At 38.7% G+C, this 18,014-nt stretch overlaps 1 protein-coding gene and 1 pseudogene across 1 annotated transcript in view; one reads left to right on the top strand and one right to left on the bottom strand.

The window, feature by feature from the left end:
- The window catches only part of NBEA (neurobeachin), a 649,896-nt gene that overhangs the window by 570,438 nt on the left and 61,444 nt on the right, over positions 1-18,014 (top strand). The window contains exon 46 of the mRNA XM_061133617.1: positions 8,042-8,161. Within this exon, the coding sequence (XP_060989600.1) occupies positions 8,042-8,161 (120 nt within the window). The remainder of the gene's footprint in view (positions 1-8,041; positions 8,162-18,014) is intronic.
- LOC133049666 (heterogeneous nuclear ribonucleoprotein A3-like) lies at positions 1,089-2,625 on the bottom strand (annotated as a pseudogene).

Genomic DNA, 18,014 nt, shown 5'->3' with positions numbered 1-18,014 from the left:
AAAGTGTAAATGAGATATTTCACTTTTTTTTTTTTTTTTGGTATTCTTTGAAATCTAGATGTATTTTCTACTTATAGCACGTTCAGCTTGAACTCACCATATTTTAAGTACTCAGTAGTCACATGTGACCTCTGGCTACTGCCTTGAAAGAAGAAATCTATAGGGTTGCTTTTATGGGAACTCATTTAGCCAATGCATCTCAAGTTGTACTGTTATAAATAGAAGTATCACAGTCTAATAGCTTACTAAGTGTTTAACCTAATGGCCCAGAGAATTGTGATTTCCTCACTCCCATCTCAAGGAGTTTATGAAGTAGAAAATATATTAAAATTTGTGTCATTGAAAATTTGTTCATAAAAATAAAATACAGATTAAAATAAATATCTGTTCTTTATCTTTCAAGCCTGCTAGACCCAAAGTCATTAAACTCATTATTAGTTTCAGTCAATATATTTAGTATGACATTGATAATAGTTGCTTTAAAATGCAAATTAGCTACATACCTCATTACTTAAAATTAAAAGTATTATTTTAGACACACCACCAGTAAAGTCACTTGTCTAAATTGCAAGTTTCTGAAAAAGCTGTTTCTCCGCTACCTGCTGTTGGGCAAATGATGAATAAACTGTTACAGAGTTTTGGAGTTTGTTCAGATATTAAATAGTATAAAAGGACACATTTTACTTGGAATATTTTTGCTTTAAATCTTACCCTGAATATAAAACATATTCAATGAAGTAGTTAAATCGGACTCTTATATCCTTTAGTAACCTATTCAAGTTCCAAATTCAGTATATTCAGCCTACCTGTTCAAAACTCCATTGTCAAACATTTAATCATAATTTTTAGGAGGTTAAAGAGGTTGTACAGCAAGTGAATTGATAAATAAATTGTTCAGAATTTGGGACTTACTTCATAAATTATGAGTTGCCTTGAAAGCCTACCCAAAAGCCTATTTAAACTGTAATATATCTTCAGCATTATATATTTGTAATGGGGGGAAAAAATAGTAAAAGCACTTAATGCAAGCATTGTAATTAAGACCAAAATGTAATGCTATTTTTTTTTTTTGAAAAGTTAAAAATTACTTAATTTTTTCTTCCTGGTACCACTACCACAATTTACAGGGCAATATACCTGATGTAATGAAAAGAAAAAGAAAAAGAAAAAGCTACAACAGATAAAAGACCTCAGGAATGTACATCTAATTGACACTACATTGCATTAATCAATAGCTGCACTTTTTGCAAACTGTGGCTATGACAGTCCTGAACAAGAAGGGTTTCCTGTTTAAGCCGCAGTAACTTTTCTGACTATGGATCATCGTTCCTTCTGTGGCAGATTTTTACAGTTCCTCTAACGCATTTGGGACGACTGTCTCAAAGTAACCTGCAGCTTTCCTGACAACTCCTCGTTCTCTCTCCTGCTAAGAACTGTAGCCCTTTTCTTCTGACTTTTTAGAATCTTCTGCTACCATATCCACCACTTCCACCACCAGATCCATAACCACCACAATAGGGACTGCCCGAGCTTCTTCCACCAAAACTACCCCCTTTCATGGGTCCATAATTTGATTGCTGTTGTCCACTATAATTTCCAAAATCATTATAGTTTCTACCACCACCATAGTTACCTCCAAAATTTCCTCCTTCATTGTAACCATCATATCCTCCACCACTGCCACCATATCCACTACCTTGGTTTCCAGATCCTGGTCCACCACCACCGTAACCTCCTCTACTACTATAACCAGGACCACCGCCATAGTTGCCACCATCACCTCCAGATCCATTGTATCCTCCATCACCTCCTCCATAACTCCCTCGGCTGCCACCACCTCCACCACCATAGCCTCCTCTTCCACCAAAGTTTCCACCACGGCCAAAGTTACCTCCACCACCTCCAAAGTTTCCTCCACGACCCATAAAGTTGCCAGATCCACCTCCACGACCTCTTTGTGATCCAGCAGATTGCATCTCTTGTTTAGAAAGGGCCTTTTTCACTTCACAGTTATGCCCATTAATAGTGTAGTATTTCTGAATAACAATTTTATCAACTGGATCATGATCATCAAAAGTTACAAAAGCAAATCCTCTCTTTTTTCCACTCTGCCTGTCTTCCATAACTTCTATGGTTTCAATCTTGCCATACTTTTCAGAGTAGTCTCTCAAATTATATTCTTCTGTATCTTCTTTAATACCACCAACAAAAATTTTCTTCACTGTTAGATGGGCACCAGGCTTTACAGAATCCTCTCTAGAAACAGCTCTCTTTGGTTCCACTACACGCCCATCAACCTCGTGTGGTCGAGCACACATGGCTGCCTCGCTTCTTCAACACAAGAGTGAGTCACAAAACCAGAGCCCCTGGACGTTTTGTGTGGGGGTCTCTCATCACCACACGATCTGTAAGTGTGCCCCATTTCTCAAAATGTTCTCTTAAGCTATCATCTGTAGTTTTAAAGCTCAGACCACTGATAAACAGCTTTCTCAACTGCTCTGGTTCCTTGGGATCGTGACCCTCCTCCCCCCGGCGGCGGCGGCGACGGCCGGAGTCGGGCTGGGGGCGACCGGGCGGCGGTTTCACCTCCGTTTTGAGACCGGACCCGCCTCTTCCAACTCGAGTTCAATATGGGACCCAATGTAATGCTATTGAATAGAATATTGCCATCCTGTTTCTCTTGATTCCTGATGCTTACGGACAATGCATGTTTACTCCGAGAAAGATGAGGATTCTTTTTTTTTTTTTTTTTTACTATTTTTTTTTTCCAGTGGGTTTTGTCATACATTGTTATGAATCAGCAGAGCCTGGTGTATGGTAAACACATACGTTTCTGAAGATTCAGAAAGATACTTCTGATTTCTTTTGAAAACACTGGGAGAAAATAAAATTCTGAAGTTAGACACAGCACAGTGTAAACAATGATTCCTCCATTTTGGAGAGTGTGATCTCTCTCAGATGTAAAACAGGGGTAATTACACCCACTTAAAGGTTAATAGGGATGATTGATTTAGTTAACTGAGATAATACAGTGCCATGCACAAAAAGTGCTCATAACTTTAGTTCCCTTCCCTTTGGTCTTTATTATGCTTTATATAACTTCAAGGTATATATATCTTTTCTTTGATAAAATTATGTCCCGGCACTATTAACAAGGAATGAGGTTTGTTTCACATGAAACGAAGAGAAAGAAGAGAAGAGCGGAGAGGGGTGTAAAAAAGTCTCTTATGGGTGACTGAGCAGAAGTCATGTAAGACAGAAAAATAAAGGAGGTGTCTAAAGAGCAGAGGGGAAGAGTGACAGAGTTGGATGGCCTGGGGAGGGTGAGTCGTTTGCGATCGGATCATGGGAGGGCGCCTCTGGTGGCTCAGCTGGTAAGGAATCTGCCTGCAGTGCAGGAGGCCTGGGTTCAGTCCTTGGTCGGGAAGACCCCCGAGAGAAGGGAATGGCAGCCCACTCCAGTATCCTTGCCTAGAGAATTCCAAGGACAGGGGAGCCTGGCCAGTCCATCAGGTTGCAGAGCCACACAGGACTGAGCAAGTAACACTTTCACTTTCTTTTCACATCATTGGAAGGCAGGACAGGTTGTTAGTGTCCGTGCAGGCACTGAGGGTTATGACATAATTCAGTCGGGCTGGTACTTCTCATGTAGGACAGGCTAGTTTGACTTTCTGGCCCCAAGGAAGAGTTGGAAGGTTAGGGTAGATGTAATCAGGAGAAAGAAGTCTGCCATCAGCCATTTATATGTCCGGACAGAACCTGAAGTTTTTAAAGCCCAACCAAGTACAAGTATTTTAATTTCTGAATTTTCTGTTTAACATTTATTTATTTTTCCACCTTATCTCCAAAGCCAAAAATTTTCTAGGAGAATGATAAAATACCAAATATAATGATATACACATAGAAAGAAAGGAACATGAATTCAATCCTGGGGTCGGGAAGATCCCCTGGAGGAGGAAGTGGCAACCTACTCCAGTATTCTTGCCTCGAGAATCCCATGGACAGAGGAGACTGGCGGGCTACAGCCCATGGGGTCACAAAGAGTCAGACACGACTGAGTGACTGAGCACGTACACATTGAAAGTGGTTTGATCAACATGTGTCAGTTGAATAAATATTAAAGTTTCTTAAACTTAATGTAGCGCTTGATCCCCTGTGTTAGTCAAGCATGAAGCAAATGAAACAGAAAGTCCTTATACTGCGCCTTGAAGGTAATATGGAAACACATGAAAAAAGGTAATCTCTCTAGTGAGCAGCACTTGAAAGATCATTACCCACTTATAAACAAATAGGTTCTCCCTTTCTGTTAGTACTCTACCACTGTAGCAGCTGGAGGCCTTTGGAAATAATGAGAATATATATCAGTAAAGTAGTATGTGACCCTCAAACAGTTGTTAACTAGATCTCTTTAAAGGCTATGTGGAACAGCAAAAAATGTGGAATTCTTCAATATTTTGTGCTTTGAGTGCAACCAGATTCATAAATTTCATGACCAGAAGTAAATAATTCTTCAATTTCAGGTTTATTTTTACTCTGCCCATCTGCACTTATTCTTGGCATGACTTCACTAAGGGTTCAAAACTAAGGAAGAGTTTGATAATTTAGGCTAGGGTAGAGATCAGCTCTTAGTGGTTGATGATAAGAAGTAAGACTCTTCATGTATAAATGGGTCTTCACTCACATCTATAATAGGTTAAAAATCATGAAGACAACTCAGACCCCTCTAAATTATTCTCTGCCTACTACCTACAAAGAAAACATAAATGCCCTTACATCAGCATCCTAGAATAACGAAGAAGTGGATTCTGAAGATGCAACTTTTTGGTCAAACTAGTAGTTAAAAACTGACTAGGAAAACTCTATCTTACTCTTATCCAACCATACCCCTTCTCCCAGCAGTACCTTGTATGCTTACGTATGTTCAAAAATATTAATTAAACACTAACTGTGAACCAAGCACCATGCTTGGCTCTAAGGATAGAGGGATGAATAAGACCTAAGGAACTGTCAGTCTTGCTGGAGCCCAACATGGGTACTTGACACCAGGCATGAAGCTGGTAGTCATCGTCACCACTCTGTCATCTCTGATGCTACAGACTTTCTCCATATTATTTAATCTGAATTACCCACCAGGTATTGTTATTCCCAGTTAACACAGATGAAGGAACTGAGATATGGTTACTTCATATTGCTACCTACTTGAGGTTAAGTAACTTGCTTAAGAGGTAAATGGTTCCACCAAGATTCAAACTTAGATCTGTCATTTCATTCAGTTTACTGTTGCTATTTCTAGAATTTTTCTATCCCCACTTTAATTTAGTGATAAGATATGCTGCATTGACTACCTTATATATTTAATAGGGATTCTAAAATTTACAAAGCAAATTAATTAGTGAAAGACATCCCTAAATTTTTTTTTTCCTAACTTATTTTTGGGGGCATCTATTTGTCTGTCAAATCACTTAAAATCTTAAACTGCAATGTAGACCTACTGGATGCATATTTGATTTTGAGGTAAATCAGTAATACCCTCTTTACCTATATAGTGTTATATCATTCTTCATCTTATCTCTTTCACCATACTTTCCTGTCATTCAGTATTAGACATGAAAATTGGTGACATGTTACAAAGTTATAAAATTGATGACATCCAGCCATACTAAATTTCAGGAAGATACTGAGGCATATAAATATTTATAGCTGTTGCCTGACAACTGGACTTTATGACCAGTGGCAAAAAGAGGAGTTTAAAGAGACAGAGTATGTTTTACGGATATAAAAGAATGAACAGAGATTATATATTAAGAGAAAAAAACCTAAATATGTAGGAAAGATTTCTTAATGTTATTGAACCTAGGAGTGACATGTCATTTATCCTAGATTTAAGAGAGAGGGACTGAACCATAAGAAAGTAAATATATACTCATCTTTGTTATGATGAGTAACATAACAAAAAAGCAATAAATTTAAATGCATTAGGATCTTGTGATAACGTTATTCCTAGGTTTCCTGCTAAGGGAATATGTACTTAATGACAGACACCATGTTGCAGTAAGGTAATAGTCACAGAATACTAGAAGGACTAGAGTTGATCTAGTCCTATCTGATTTGTTTTAGTGTCATTTCATTCATTCCTTCAACAGATTATATTAACACATTGAGCAGCTTGGGTGTACCAGGAGTTCTTCTAAGTGTTGGAGATAAAACAGTGAATCTGGTAGTAGTTGTTGCTCAGTCATGTCCGACTCTTTGCGACCCCGTGGACTGTGGCATGCCAAGCTTCCTTCACCATCTCCCGGAGTTTGCTCAAACTCATGTCCATTGAGTTGGTGATGCCATCCAACAGTCTTATCCTCTATTGTCCCCTTCTTCTGTTGCCTTCAGTCTTTCCCAGCATCAGGGCCTTTTCCAGTGAGTCAGATCTTTGCATCAAATGGCCAAAGTATTGGAGCTTCTGCTTCAGCATCAGTCCTTCCAATGAATATTCAGGGATAATTTTCTTTAGGATGGACTGGTTTGATCTCCTTGCAGTCCAAGGGACTCTCGAGAGTCTTCTCCAACACCACAGTTCGAAAGCATCAATTCTTCAGTGTTCAGCCTCCTTTATGGTCCAACTCTCACATCCATACATGACTACTGGAAAAGCTATAGCTTTGGCTATATGAACCTTTGTTGGCAAAGTAATGCCTCTGCTTTTTAATATGCTGTGTAGGTTTGTCATAGCTTTTCTTCCAAGGAGCATTGGAACCTATTCATATAGTGGGAAAGATGGACAAGAAAGAGAAAAACAAATATCATACATTAACGCATGTATATGAGATCTAAAAAATGGTACTGGTGTACCTATTTGCAGGGCAGGAACAGAGATAGAGACATAGAGAACAGAAAGGTGGACGTGAGGGTAAGGGGGGCTGATTGAGAGATTGGGATTGACGTGTGTCCTGTGTAAACAGCTAGTGGGAAGCTGCTGTGTATAGCACGGGGAGCTCAGCCCAGTGCTCTGTGATGACCTGGATGTGGGGTGGAGGGGTAGGATGGGGTGGAGTGATGCGGTGGGAGGGAGGGGATGTATGTATACATAGAGCTGATTCACTTTGTTGTACAGCTGAAATTAACACAACATTATAAAGCAACTATACCCCAGTAAAAAATGTTTAAAAGTCAGTTTCAAAAAACAGTCACAAATTCTTCAGGGATGTGTTTGAGGAAATATATGTTACCATTTGAACATATTGGAGGGCTTGGCAAATCAAGGGAGGTCTTTCAGAAGGAAACAACATCTTGGGCTGAGACTTAAAGGATAAGAAGAGCTTAACCAAGTCAGGATGATGAGGTAGAGGGTTACGTTTGTAGCAGGCAGAGGGAATATCCCATACAGAGGACGAGAAATGAGACCAACATGGCAAGACCTTAGGATGTGAATAAGGGAATGGCAAGAGATAAAGAGTTTAAGCAGGTTCCATATCACTCAGGCTCTCTTAAGACAAATCAAATAGTTTCTGCTTTTTCCTAAGAGCTCTGAAAAGCTATGGCAGGATTTCAGTCAAGGAGATTTGCATTTTAAAAACATCAGGTCATAATATAGTAAGTTTAGGAGACTTTCAGGTAGTCTAAGATGGACATCCCCTATGCAATTTTCACACCATAGTGTCGGAGAGATTTTCTTATTGCAATGTTACTATGTGTGGCCTTAGTTATGAGAAAGAAGATCTGAGTTATATGTTGACAGCAATGCAAAGTCATTCGTCATAAAATCATAGAGCACTAGAACTCCATCATTTTATAAATCAGAAGACTGAAGGGCAAGAAGCAAGGTAAGCTGCCAAGGTTGCAGAGTGACAGGTGATTCAGTGACCCAGAGTGACTCAGACCAGCCCCTCCTGACAGGATCCTGCCTCACAAAACAGGCTCCAAAGGGTCTCAAAAGGGTTTCCACCTCAAAAGGGTTTCCAAAAAAGTCGTGTTTCACAAAGAAAGAGAACAGTTGTGTTCAGAAGGGTCAAATTATTGATTTGCTTTTTTTTTTTTTTTTTTTGCTTAGGAACCTTTCACAACCTTCTTCCTCAATGCAAATGATGGAAAATTTGACCATCCTAATCGAACATTCTCGTCTGTCGCAAGGTCTTGGAGAACTAGTCAGAGAGATACTTCTGATGTAAAGGTAAGCTCTTTTATTTGTTGACATTAATTTCAAAATGCGTTGAAATTTTGATTTGTTTAAGTGGGTGTATAAGATACTTTATTCTGCAGCTTTGTTCCATATTTTAAAAATTATGTGGTACACCTAAGAGGGACTTGAAAATAATTTTGAGTGCACAGAAAATGACTCAAGATTCTATTATTCAGTTAAGATGTTTTTTGTTATTTTTAAAAAATTCCCATCTAATTTAGATCAAATAATCGGTAGATGGAAAGAAAAGCCCATAAATTGCCTTTCCTGCTGTTAACTCAATATTTGGCCCATTCCAGAAAACACAGCAGGAATTGGATTTGACCTTAATGTGTCATATTGTTATAGCTTGCCCAGCTTTGGGTTTACGTAGCCTGGGGCAATTAATAAAGCATTAATGACAAGACCCATTTAAAATGTAGGCTTTTCTGTACAGCCTTAGCTTTTACTTGACTGTGCCTGGGGATACTACGCAACAATACACATTAGATTAAACCAACACACACACAATATCCTGGACCAGCCGGAGAGCAGAGTCATTTTAACAGTTGCTACTGCTTACCTATTGGTAAATATAAAGATGTATTACTCCTTTACGTGGACTTTCATTTTTTAAAAAATAATCTTATTCAAAACATTAAAATACATTTGTTCTTCAATTTTTTCCTCATTTTTTTCTGATAAGATTAAATGATCCAGTTATTACATAGGTATACGTTTCTTACTTTAATCTCTTTTTCTTCAAATTTTTCTCATCACTTCCACTCATGCTGCTGAATATACAAATGTTATAGTATCATTCCATTTAGTGTTTTAATCCAACAAAAGGTAGTGAATTAAAGTAAAAATTGTCATTTACATATTTGTGCTTATCTATTGCAAACATTTTTTAAAGGCAGTTACAGTGTTACTGAACTATAAGAAATTGGATGAGTACAACTTTTATTTAGTTTCTTTCAAAGCAGAAAACAAAAGAATGTATCCAAGTAATCTGTAGTATCTTTATGTGTCTTATTTGTTACTATCAGAGTTTGCATAAATGAATATTAGTTTATATGTACAATGTATTCACATTTGGAAATAAGATAATTTAACCTGCATTCTTACTATATGAAACTCTGAAGGTCCATATTTTCCTTCTATCAAACTTATGATTTCACTAAGGAATCCAACTCTGAAAGATCCATAAACCATCATTTAAATTGATTTACAATGAATGATATCAAGAAGAGAATCCATTTCTTATTTAATAATTTTTTTGAGAATTAATATAAAATGGGGAGTCAGTAGGCTTCTAGAACTAACACAGTATCTTTAAAAAGCATTCAATAGCTATTTTAAATGTGAATTAAATATTCTTATCTATATTTTAAGGCTTTCTATCATATGTAAGATTATTCATTATCTTAATTCAGAGCTGTGTCCATATTATATCAAACTTTCAAGTGAAAATGCTTTTCTTGACAAAGTTTTCTTGACTCTTGACATCATCAGGAAACGGAAACTTGGTTTTTCAACTTAATTCAAACATTCACCCTCACAAGCCCACACACAAGTCAGTCATCCTAATTTATGTATGTAGGTAGAGTTTTAGGCTTTACCTTCTATCCTAAGAATTTTATTGATTCTTCTGGTCACCAGATATCTCCCCTAGTTACATGTCAGTCTCAGGACCAGTGGTTTTATATTTCTAAAGAAAAATGCTTCTGCAGTATCTCCTAAAGTAGATTTAAGGTCTTGTATAAAAGAGAACTAGGACAAAGGGAATGGTTTTATTCTCTCTTTGTTAGCATCGTTCTTGTCCTGCGGTAATGAGTGCAAGCTGGGCAGAGAAGGAGCCGTGGTGAAGTGACCTCTCTGAAGAGAGGTCTTACAAGTTAAGTCAGACCAGTTCATTTTTACTTTTTTTTTTTATTTCTCTCCTCTAGTATAGTCTTGGTAACAATGACATTCAACTTACTGAAGTTCTTATACTAATTTTTCCTTAATGCCTTCAAAAGTTGTTATATTACTTTTGAATAGCTATGCAGATGTCAGAAAAGGGAGCTGTGACAAAATGTCATTAAGGTGACATAGTGTAAATTAATACAGTTAATGGAGGTGCTCACCACTGACTCATTGACCCATTATGAGCTCTTGTGGAATTAACGAATGCCAGGGCATCAATCTTTGGAAAAAAGGAAGAAAAGAGACGGCAGCTTTAAAACCTTGCAGTGAATTATATTAGAAAAGTGAAAACGTCTGGGTTGGATTTGATTTCACTAGGAAGCCATAAAATAGTATGCTCTCTCAGCAAAATATATTAAACTGGAATGTCAGATTTGATGCAATAGGTATACAATTATGATAGTGTTAATAGTGGTCTTCTATCATTCTAAGAAATACTTTCAAGTCCAATTTCTCAGCAGCTTGAACTTGTCATAAGCTTGTAAATTAGAAATTCTTTTTGAGGATATTTTCTTATTATTGAGGGACACATATAATACTATTAACTGTATCATGGGGTTTTAGTATAGCTGTTAAAACATACTAGAAATCAAATTTACAGACACAAAATGCCTGTTTTAATATTCATCTTGCCATTTCTTTAATAATATTTGGTGTCTTTCTGCACTATTTTTCATTTAGGAAATTTTAATCTACTTGGCCTCTTTCCTTAAAGAGAAGCTGATTAGCAGGAATCTCTCAATGGGAAGAGGGTAAACAGAAGAGCTGTTATTTTAAGTAGGCAAGCTGGTGCCGTAAGTGACCCTGTAGGAGCGCACTTGCCAGTTGTAACAGGGGAGTGCGTTCTTCTCGAATAATTCTCAGTAGTTTTCAGACAGGCTCTTTTCTTGGTTATTTGATACAGTCCTCAAAACAGTAGCATAAGATAGAAATCATTATCCCTATTCCATAAAGTAGGTTCACAGATACTAAGTGACTTGCCTAAGTTCACACAGCAGGTAAAGAGGGAGCCATAACTAGCACTGAGGGCCGTTCGGTTATTCCCACTGCTTTATATCCGTTGGATGGGCTGCTGCTTTGGTTTTTCTGCATGATCTCACAATCATATCCAGCCATACCTGCGGGTGCTAAGTCTCTTCAGTCGTGTCCAACTCTGCGACCCTATGGACTGTAGTTCGCCAGGCTCCTCTGTCCATGGGATTCTCCAGGCGAGGATACTAGAATGGGTTGTCATGCCTTCCTCCAGGAGATCTTCCTGACCCAGAGATCAAACCAATGTCTCTTATGTCTCCTGCATTGGCAGGTGGGTTCTTTACCACTAGCGCCGCCTAGGAAGCCCAGCCACATTGACTAGTTTGGAGTAATTGACTGATCAAGTCATACTCTAATCATTTATTGCTGTGTAACAAACCACCCCTCAAAATTAGTGACTTAAAAAAAATTTTTTTAATGCAATCATTTATTTTCTGAGTTCTGCAATCAGAATAAGGTTCATCAGGTACAGCTTGTCCTTGATCCATGTGGGGTCAAATTGGTTGGCTCCTCTGGGTCTGAAAAGTTCAAGATGACTTCCCTCACATGCCTGGTGCCTTAGCAAGGATGGCTGGAGCTGATGGGACTGGCTGGGCCTCTCTCTTTTTGTATAGTCTGTCTGGGAATACCATCACAATTTTTTTCATGGTGTCTCCCTACCAAGAGAATAAAAAACAGAAGCTGCAAAACCCACTTAATGCCTAGGCTAGGAAGTCACATACTGTTACCTCCATACCGTTGTTTTTGGTCAAGGCAAGTCACAGGGCCAACCCAAGTCAAGGGACAGGATAACTGGGCTCCACTTCCCCATGAAATGAGCAGCAAAGTCACACCTCAGAAGTACGTGGAGGTTGATGGGATTGTTGTGGTCAACTTTGAAAAAAATGTGCTTAAGTCCTCTTTCCAGTCACAATTCACATTCCTCCTACAAACAAAATATACTCAGCTTATCCCCCACAGTCTCATCCCATTATTGGGTCAGGCTCAAAACCTAGTAGCTGATGATCTTTATCAGGTCCAGATACACATTACGTGCAGAAATTCCTAATTTGGAGATCTGGAAGATAAAAAGACAAGTTATCTGTCCCATGTACTTTCATCCCCCAGAGGTGAGACAGGAACAGGTAAACCTCAACAGATACTCTGTTCAGAAAGGGGTAAGTGTGGAAGGTACACAGCAACTCCTGGTCACAGAAAGTTGGGGCTGAACCCTCTTTTGCCCAAGTTGATGCAGCAACTTTAAAAACTTGTGGATTTTTTTCTGTGTATCAAATTATAGTTCACTATCATAAAAAAAAAAAAAACTTGCTCACCAGTTCTTTCAAGAAGGATCCTCCCTACTCCAGGCTGTGAATAGGATGCCCTTGGTCATGCTCATAAGATTCTTGGAATCCTTTTGTGTGGCCCAGTGGGCCTGCAAACCACTATCTTAAATTTTCCTGAAAACTTACAAAGGGTTTTACAGGTACCCTTTTACCTATGGCTATATTTTACTTATAGTACCTTAGTATATCCTTGTCTGAACTTTTTCTTTTTAATTTTGAGAATCTGACAAGATTGTCCTAGGCCCCTGTGTTTCTCTAAGGACTGCTTTAAGTCTGAGCAGATTCTTCCATAGCTCATAATACTTTATCCATGTACCTAGTAAAGGAGCTTCCCTGGTAGCTCAGCGGTAAAGAATTCGCCTGCAATGCAGGAGACATGAGTTCAGTCCCTGGGTTGGGAAGATCCCCTGGAGTAGGAAATGGCAACCCACTCCAGTATTCTTGTCTGAGAAATCCTATGGACAGAGGAGCCTGACGGGCTTCAGTCCATCAGCTCGGAAAAGAGTCGAACACAACTGAGCAACTATACAACAACAAATACTATTACAAGAAACCAGTGGTCACTTTTGACATTCTGCTTAGAAATATCCTGAACCAGAAGCACAAGTTCTTTAGATCTTTTTCTGTCTTTGAAATGATTGCAGGCATGCATCAAGTTAGTTTTTCCCACACTGCAAACCATGCATTTTCTCCTACTTCCAATAGCAACTTCCTGACTGACCCGCCTCCAACAGTCTCCTCACCTCCTTACCTCCATCCTTCCAGCCTCTGCCTCCTGCCTGTCCCGAGGCCAGTGCCACGTGTTTTTATTACTTCAGGACTCCACTCCAAGGCATGAATTTTTGTTTCAGTTTCCTATCACCATGTAACAAATCACCCCAAACCCATCTCAAAACAACATCAACTGTTATTTACTGACCATCATGAAATTGGAGTTAAGGCTCAGCAGAAACCACTCGGGTCTGTGCTTCAGTGAGACCTGGAGAAGCTTGGCCGGGCCAAGATGGCTTTATTCTCATGTTTTGTGCCTCATCTGAGCTGATGAAGTGGTCAGGGACTGTCCAGGACTGTCTGTCTGTCCATACAATCTTTCCCGTCATATGGCAGCCACACGGTTTTATCTGATGGTTGGCTTCTCAGGAAACAAACGAGGAGGCTGCCAAGCCTCTTAAGTCTTAGGCATCTGTGGAAGCCCTGGGGTGTCATCCTGTCCCATTCTGTGTTGAAATTAGCCAGCCTGTTCTCAGAGGGAGGGAGAATAGAGTCCACCTCTTTGTGGGAGGATTTGTAAAATGGACGTAGAATAGAGTCCACCTCTTTGTGGGAGGATTTGTAAAATGGACGTAGAATAGAGTCCACCTCTTTGTGGGAGGATTTGTAAAATGGACGTGCCAGATAGCAGGCAGGATGGGAGAGACTGTTACAGGAATGGTTGAAAAAAACTTTGTAAATTACTAATTCTCAGAAATTTGTAAGTTTCAGTTTGGTTTATACCATTCTGTTGAATCTGATTGTGCATTTGGACAAAACCAAAATCTGAAGTGCAAGTAACTTATATATCTGCTTAGCTTAGGTAACATATAAGTTAGTCTAAATATTTGATAAAAATGTTTAAATCATCTAAAATGTCTACATAGATATCCATTCAAACATAAAAGTGACAGAGCTTTAAAAAAAAAAAACCTGATTACAGGATATACTTTGATACTGGATAAACTATCAACTGAGTGAGTATCTTCAAAAATGTGTTTTGCATAAAGCTATGAAATGTGTTGTTGCGCACATCGCCCCCATTTAGTCCTCACATCCAAACTGTGATTTAGTTGCTGTCACCATCACAATTTTGTATATCAAGAACTGTTTTTTTCTTAAAGCTTAAGAAACTTGCCCAGGCTGGCAAGAAGTCTGGATCTCAACTCAGAATAATTTGATCCCAATGCACGGAAAGTCGCACCTCCCCACTGGAAGGGACGGTCCCCAAACCGCCAGCCTGCCAGCCTTCCCTTTCACTACAACTGACTGGTAGCCCTGAGGTGACTGCTTTAACCAACAGAGTTTGAAAACCACAGCTTTCAAAACTTTTTACCACTATTTCATGGCAGAAATTCAGGATTTAATGAACATATCGCAATGATCTATTAATTTTTCATCCCACATATATGTATTGAGTACCATTTTTATACGTCAGGCACCATTCTTACAAGTCAGTGGTGAACAGGTGAGCAAGAGAGACAAGATCCTTGTCTATGGAATTTCCATCACAGTAGGACTCGGGAGCATATGTAAATTTTTAAAAAAAGAAAGAAAAGGAGACTTGCTACACAGAAAATTAAAACAGAATGAAGTCATACAGAGTTGTTACTGCTTTAAAAGGAAAAACAGAATGTAAGCGCAGGGACCTGGATCTAAAGTGTTTGGGCTTGGCTTCTCTTTATCACCTATTTGCAGTATAGTTATTAGCAAATCACTTAACTTCAATGTTCATTTCTACAAAGTGGGAAGAACGAGGATACCTGCCTTAGGAAAATTTTGTGAAGATTAAGAGAAAGATGTGAAGTTCTTAGAACAGTGCATGACACAGTAAGATATAAATGATAATTCCTGCTGTTTCAAGATTGAATGACCAGATGTGACATTTCAGCTCTTTGCTTGTCTTGGAGCCCAGACATAGTGATTATTATCTTCTTGGACCTAACATTTGAATCTCAGTGATGAAACTCTCTTATTCATGAAATTTTTAAAAATAAACAAATGTTTTAAGCAATATAAATGTGAGCATAAATTATGTACAAATGCCTTGTATTTACATATTAAATTTAAAATCAAAATGCGTTTGAAACAAGATTTTAAAACAATAAAATCGAGGCATAAAAACTTGCACCCACTCAGCTACTTTGGCAACTTCTCTATAGACTTTTTGTGGTTTACTCTCTCTTTCTTCCCCTTCAGGGAAAAAAAGAAAAGAAAAAAAAAAATTTCCCCAGCTCTGCAGCTTTGGTCTTTTGGAGCTTCAAGGGGGCTTTGCAAATATGCTGTGCCTCAGGAATTTTTCATATTGCTTTAAAATGTGTCTGTGTTTTTTGTTTTTTTTTTAAATCTGCATCCTAAAAAACCAAAAGTAACTGGCAGAGTGATTCAGGGACAGTTTCTTCATCCTGTCAAACGTCAAGCCACCAAGAGCTTACACCAACATCTTAGTTAACACCCTAATTTATGACCATGGTCTGGTTGGTCAGATGAGGACCAGAGTGGAGAAAATGTCTCACTTAAGGATCATCCCAAAGGCCCTGATGATCCTACTTTTTCATGACTGGCTGCAATTCAAGCCTTCCCAAGTGTTCCTGTCAAACCCTCCCTAAATAACCGTCAGGGTGGAGGTTCCTCAGCCTCACTTTGTTCTCTTTGGTGGCAGCCAGCTTCCAGCCCATTCTTTCTGGAGTGCTCACATTAAAATGAAAAGGACCTGGTCCTCCACTTCTTCAGATTAGCTACAACTTTTCTGGCATTGTTAAAACCAACTTTTCCTAAATTTAAATTGGACTCTTTTCCACTTCTGAAACTTTCAGCATAACTAAAATAAACAAGGTAATGTTTTTTAAGCTTCAAAAGTTTCCTATCAGGAGGTGCAGATTTTATCTCTAGGTGCATCCTTTTTTCTTTTGTTTAATCGAGTACTCCATTGGCTTTTTTCCTATCTTGAAGCAATCTTCCAACCATTTGCATATTCCCCAGAGGATTTCTAGTGATATTAAAATAACTTTGTCTAGCATCTTCAATAGTTTAATATTTAATGAGCACCTGCTGTGTACAGAGTATAGCTCCAAAAGCTGTGGGGGATTCAACAAAATATAAACCTCACAACATTAGGCTCAAAATCTGCTTTGCCCAAATTGTTATTAATATAAAGTCCTAGGCTTCTTATGCCTTTGCAGATATAATTGAATGACATTCAGTGAAATATTAAATAGTATTACAGAGGCAAGTAGGTTAATGATGACCATATATTTTTTATGACCCTATTCCACAGGAAACAATGGGAAATAATATGTATGAAAAACATGAGAGCACAGAGACAGTTGAAGATAGACTGAAACTCTTTGGGCGGTCTAAATAAAAATATAAATCGTGTTGCCATATCCATGTGGATGTACAGCATATCCCTCTTGGTCCTTAAGAAAGCTTATGTAGTCTAGTTCTGGACACAGAACATGAACACAAACATCCAATGAAAGACAGAAGGGAAATTCCTGACTTATGTGATCCTCTTACATATAAATCACCCTCTACGTGGAGCAACTGTGTGAGCTTTCATTCCTCTCCCCATTGGGGACCATTTGGGAGGCTCCTTCTACTCTGTATCGTATATAAAACGGGTAACATTCAAATAGCAGTGTTCTACATCTTGAACTAATTTCCCACGTTTTCTCAAACAGTGAAAGCGTTAGCCGCTCAGTCGTATCCAACTGTTTGTGACCCCGTGGATTGTAGCCGCCAGGCTCCTCTGTCCATGGGAATTCTCCAGGCGAGAATACTGGAATGGGTAGCCATTCCCTTCTCCAGGGGATCTTCCAGACCCAGGGACTGAACCCCAGTCTCCTGCACTGCAGGCAGATTCTTTACTGTTGGAGCCACCCTTTTTATATGCCTGAGCTCCCTCTTCTCCACCTTTATTCTTCACTTTGACTCTTAGTGTCTTGCCTTAAAACAGATGTAACCATGGCAATAGCTCTTCTTTAAAATTATTGCAATACAAAATCCAAACAGCTTAGGTGGACATAAAACTTCCTTCATCATCTGACTCCGTGTACCTCATCTCCCTATCTTGATCTGTCCCCTAATATATCCTACACTCTACCCATACTCAGTTCCTGCCACTCCTTGGCAGTACTCTCTGCTGGTCCTCCTGTCCCTTCCTCCATCTTTATCAAACTCAATGTCCGATCTCCAGTGTAATCTTTTCTGACTTGCCCAGAGTTTCCTGCTCTATCCTTACTGATCCCTTGTGCCTTGTTTGTACTTCTTTCATTATTATTGTGTATTGTGTATTATTGTGTATTGTAACCGCCACTTCATATATCTGCCACACAGGCCAGAATATGAATCACTCAATGGTGAGGCCGTGTCTGTTCATTATTTGTTTTCTTAGTACCCATCACAACGTCTGGTATTCAAACTTTACTACGTGCATAAATAAATATTGGGGATTATGTAATGGGTTTTGGAGATTTCTGTTTAAATGGTTTAAATGGAAGAAATGGATTCTTAAAAGGCTAAGCTCTGCTTGTAAAGAAAATTCATTTATGTGAATCTGTTCAAACTCTCATAATGCTGGAGAAATAAACATTACTCTGTCTTTCTTATGGTTCACATTTATCATCATAAGAATGGATAAGGATCGATTTCTCACAGAGGATTTGCTCACATGAAAACTCTCTTAATGCTATAGCAGATAAATGTTGGTTTTAGTATGAGAATCCATAGAGAGAATGCTTATGTGTATGCATTTCTTGGGCTGAGGAATCCAGTTTATTTGAAGACCT

This window comes from Dama dama, chromosome 30 (assembly GCF_033118175.1).
Source record: "Dama dama isolate Ldn47 chromosome 30, ASM3311817v1, whole genome shotgun sequence".
Taxonomy (NCBI): Eukaryota; Metazoa; Chordata; class Mammalia; order Artiodactyla; family Cervidae; genus Dama; species Dama dama.
This window is presented reverse-complemented; position numbering and strand designations above follow the sequence as displayed.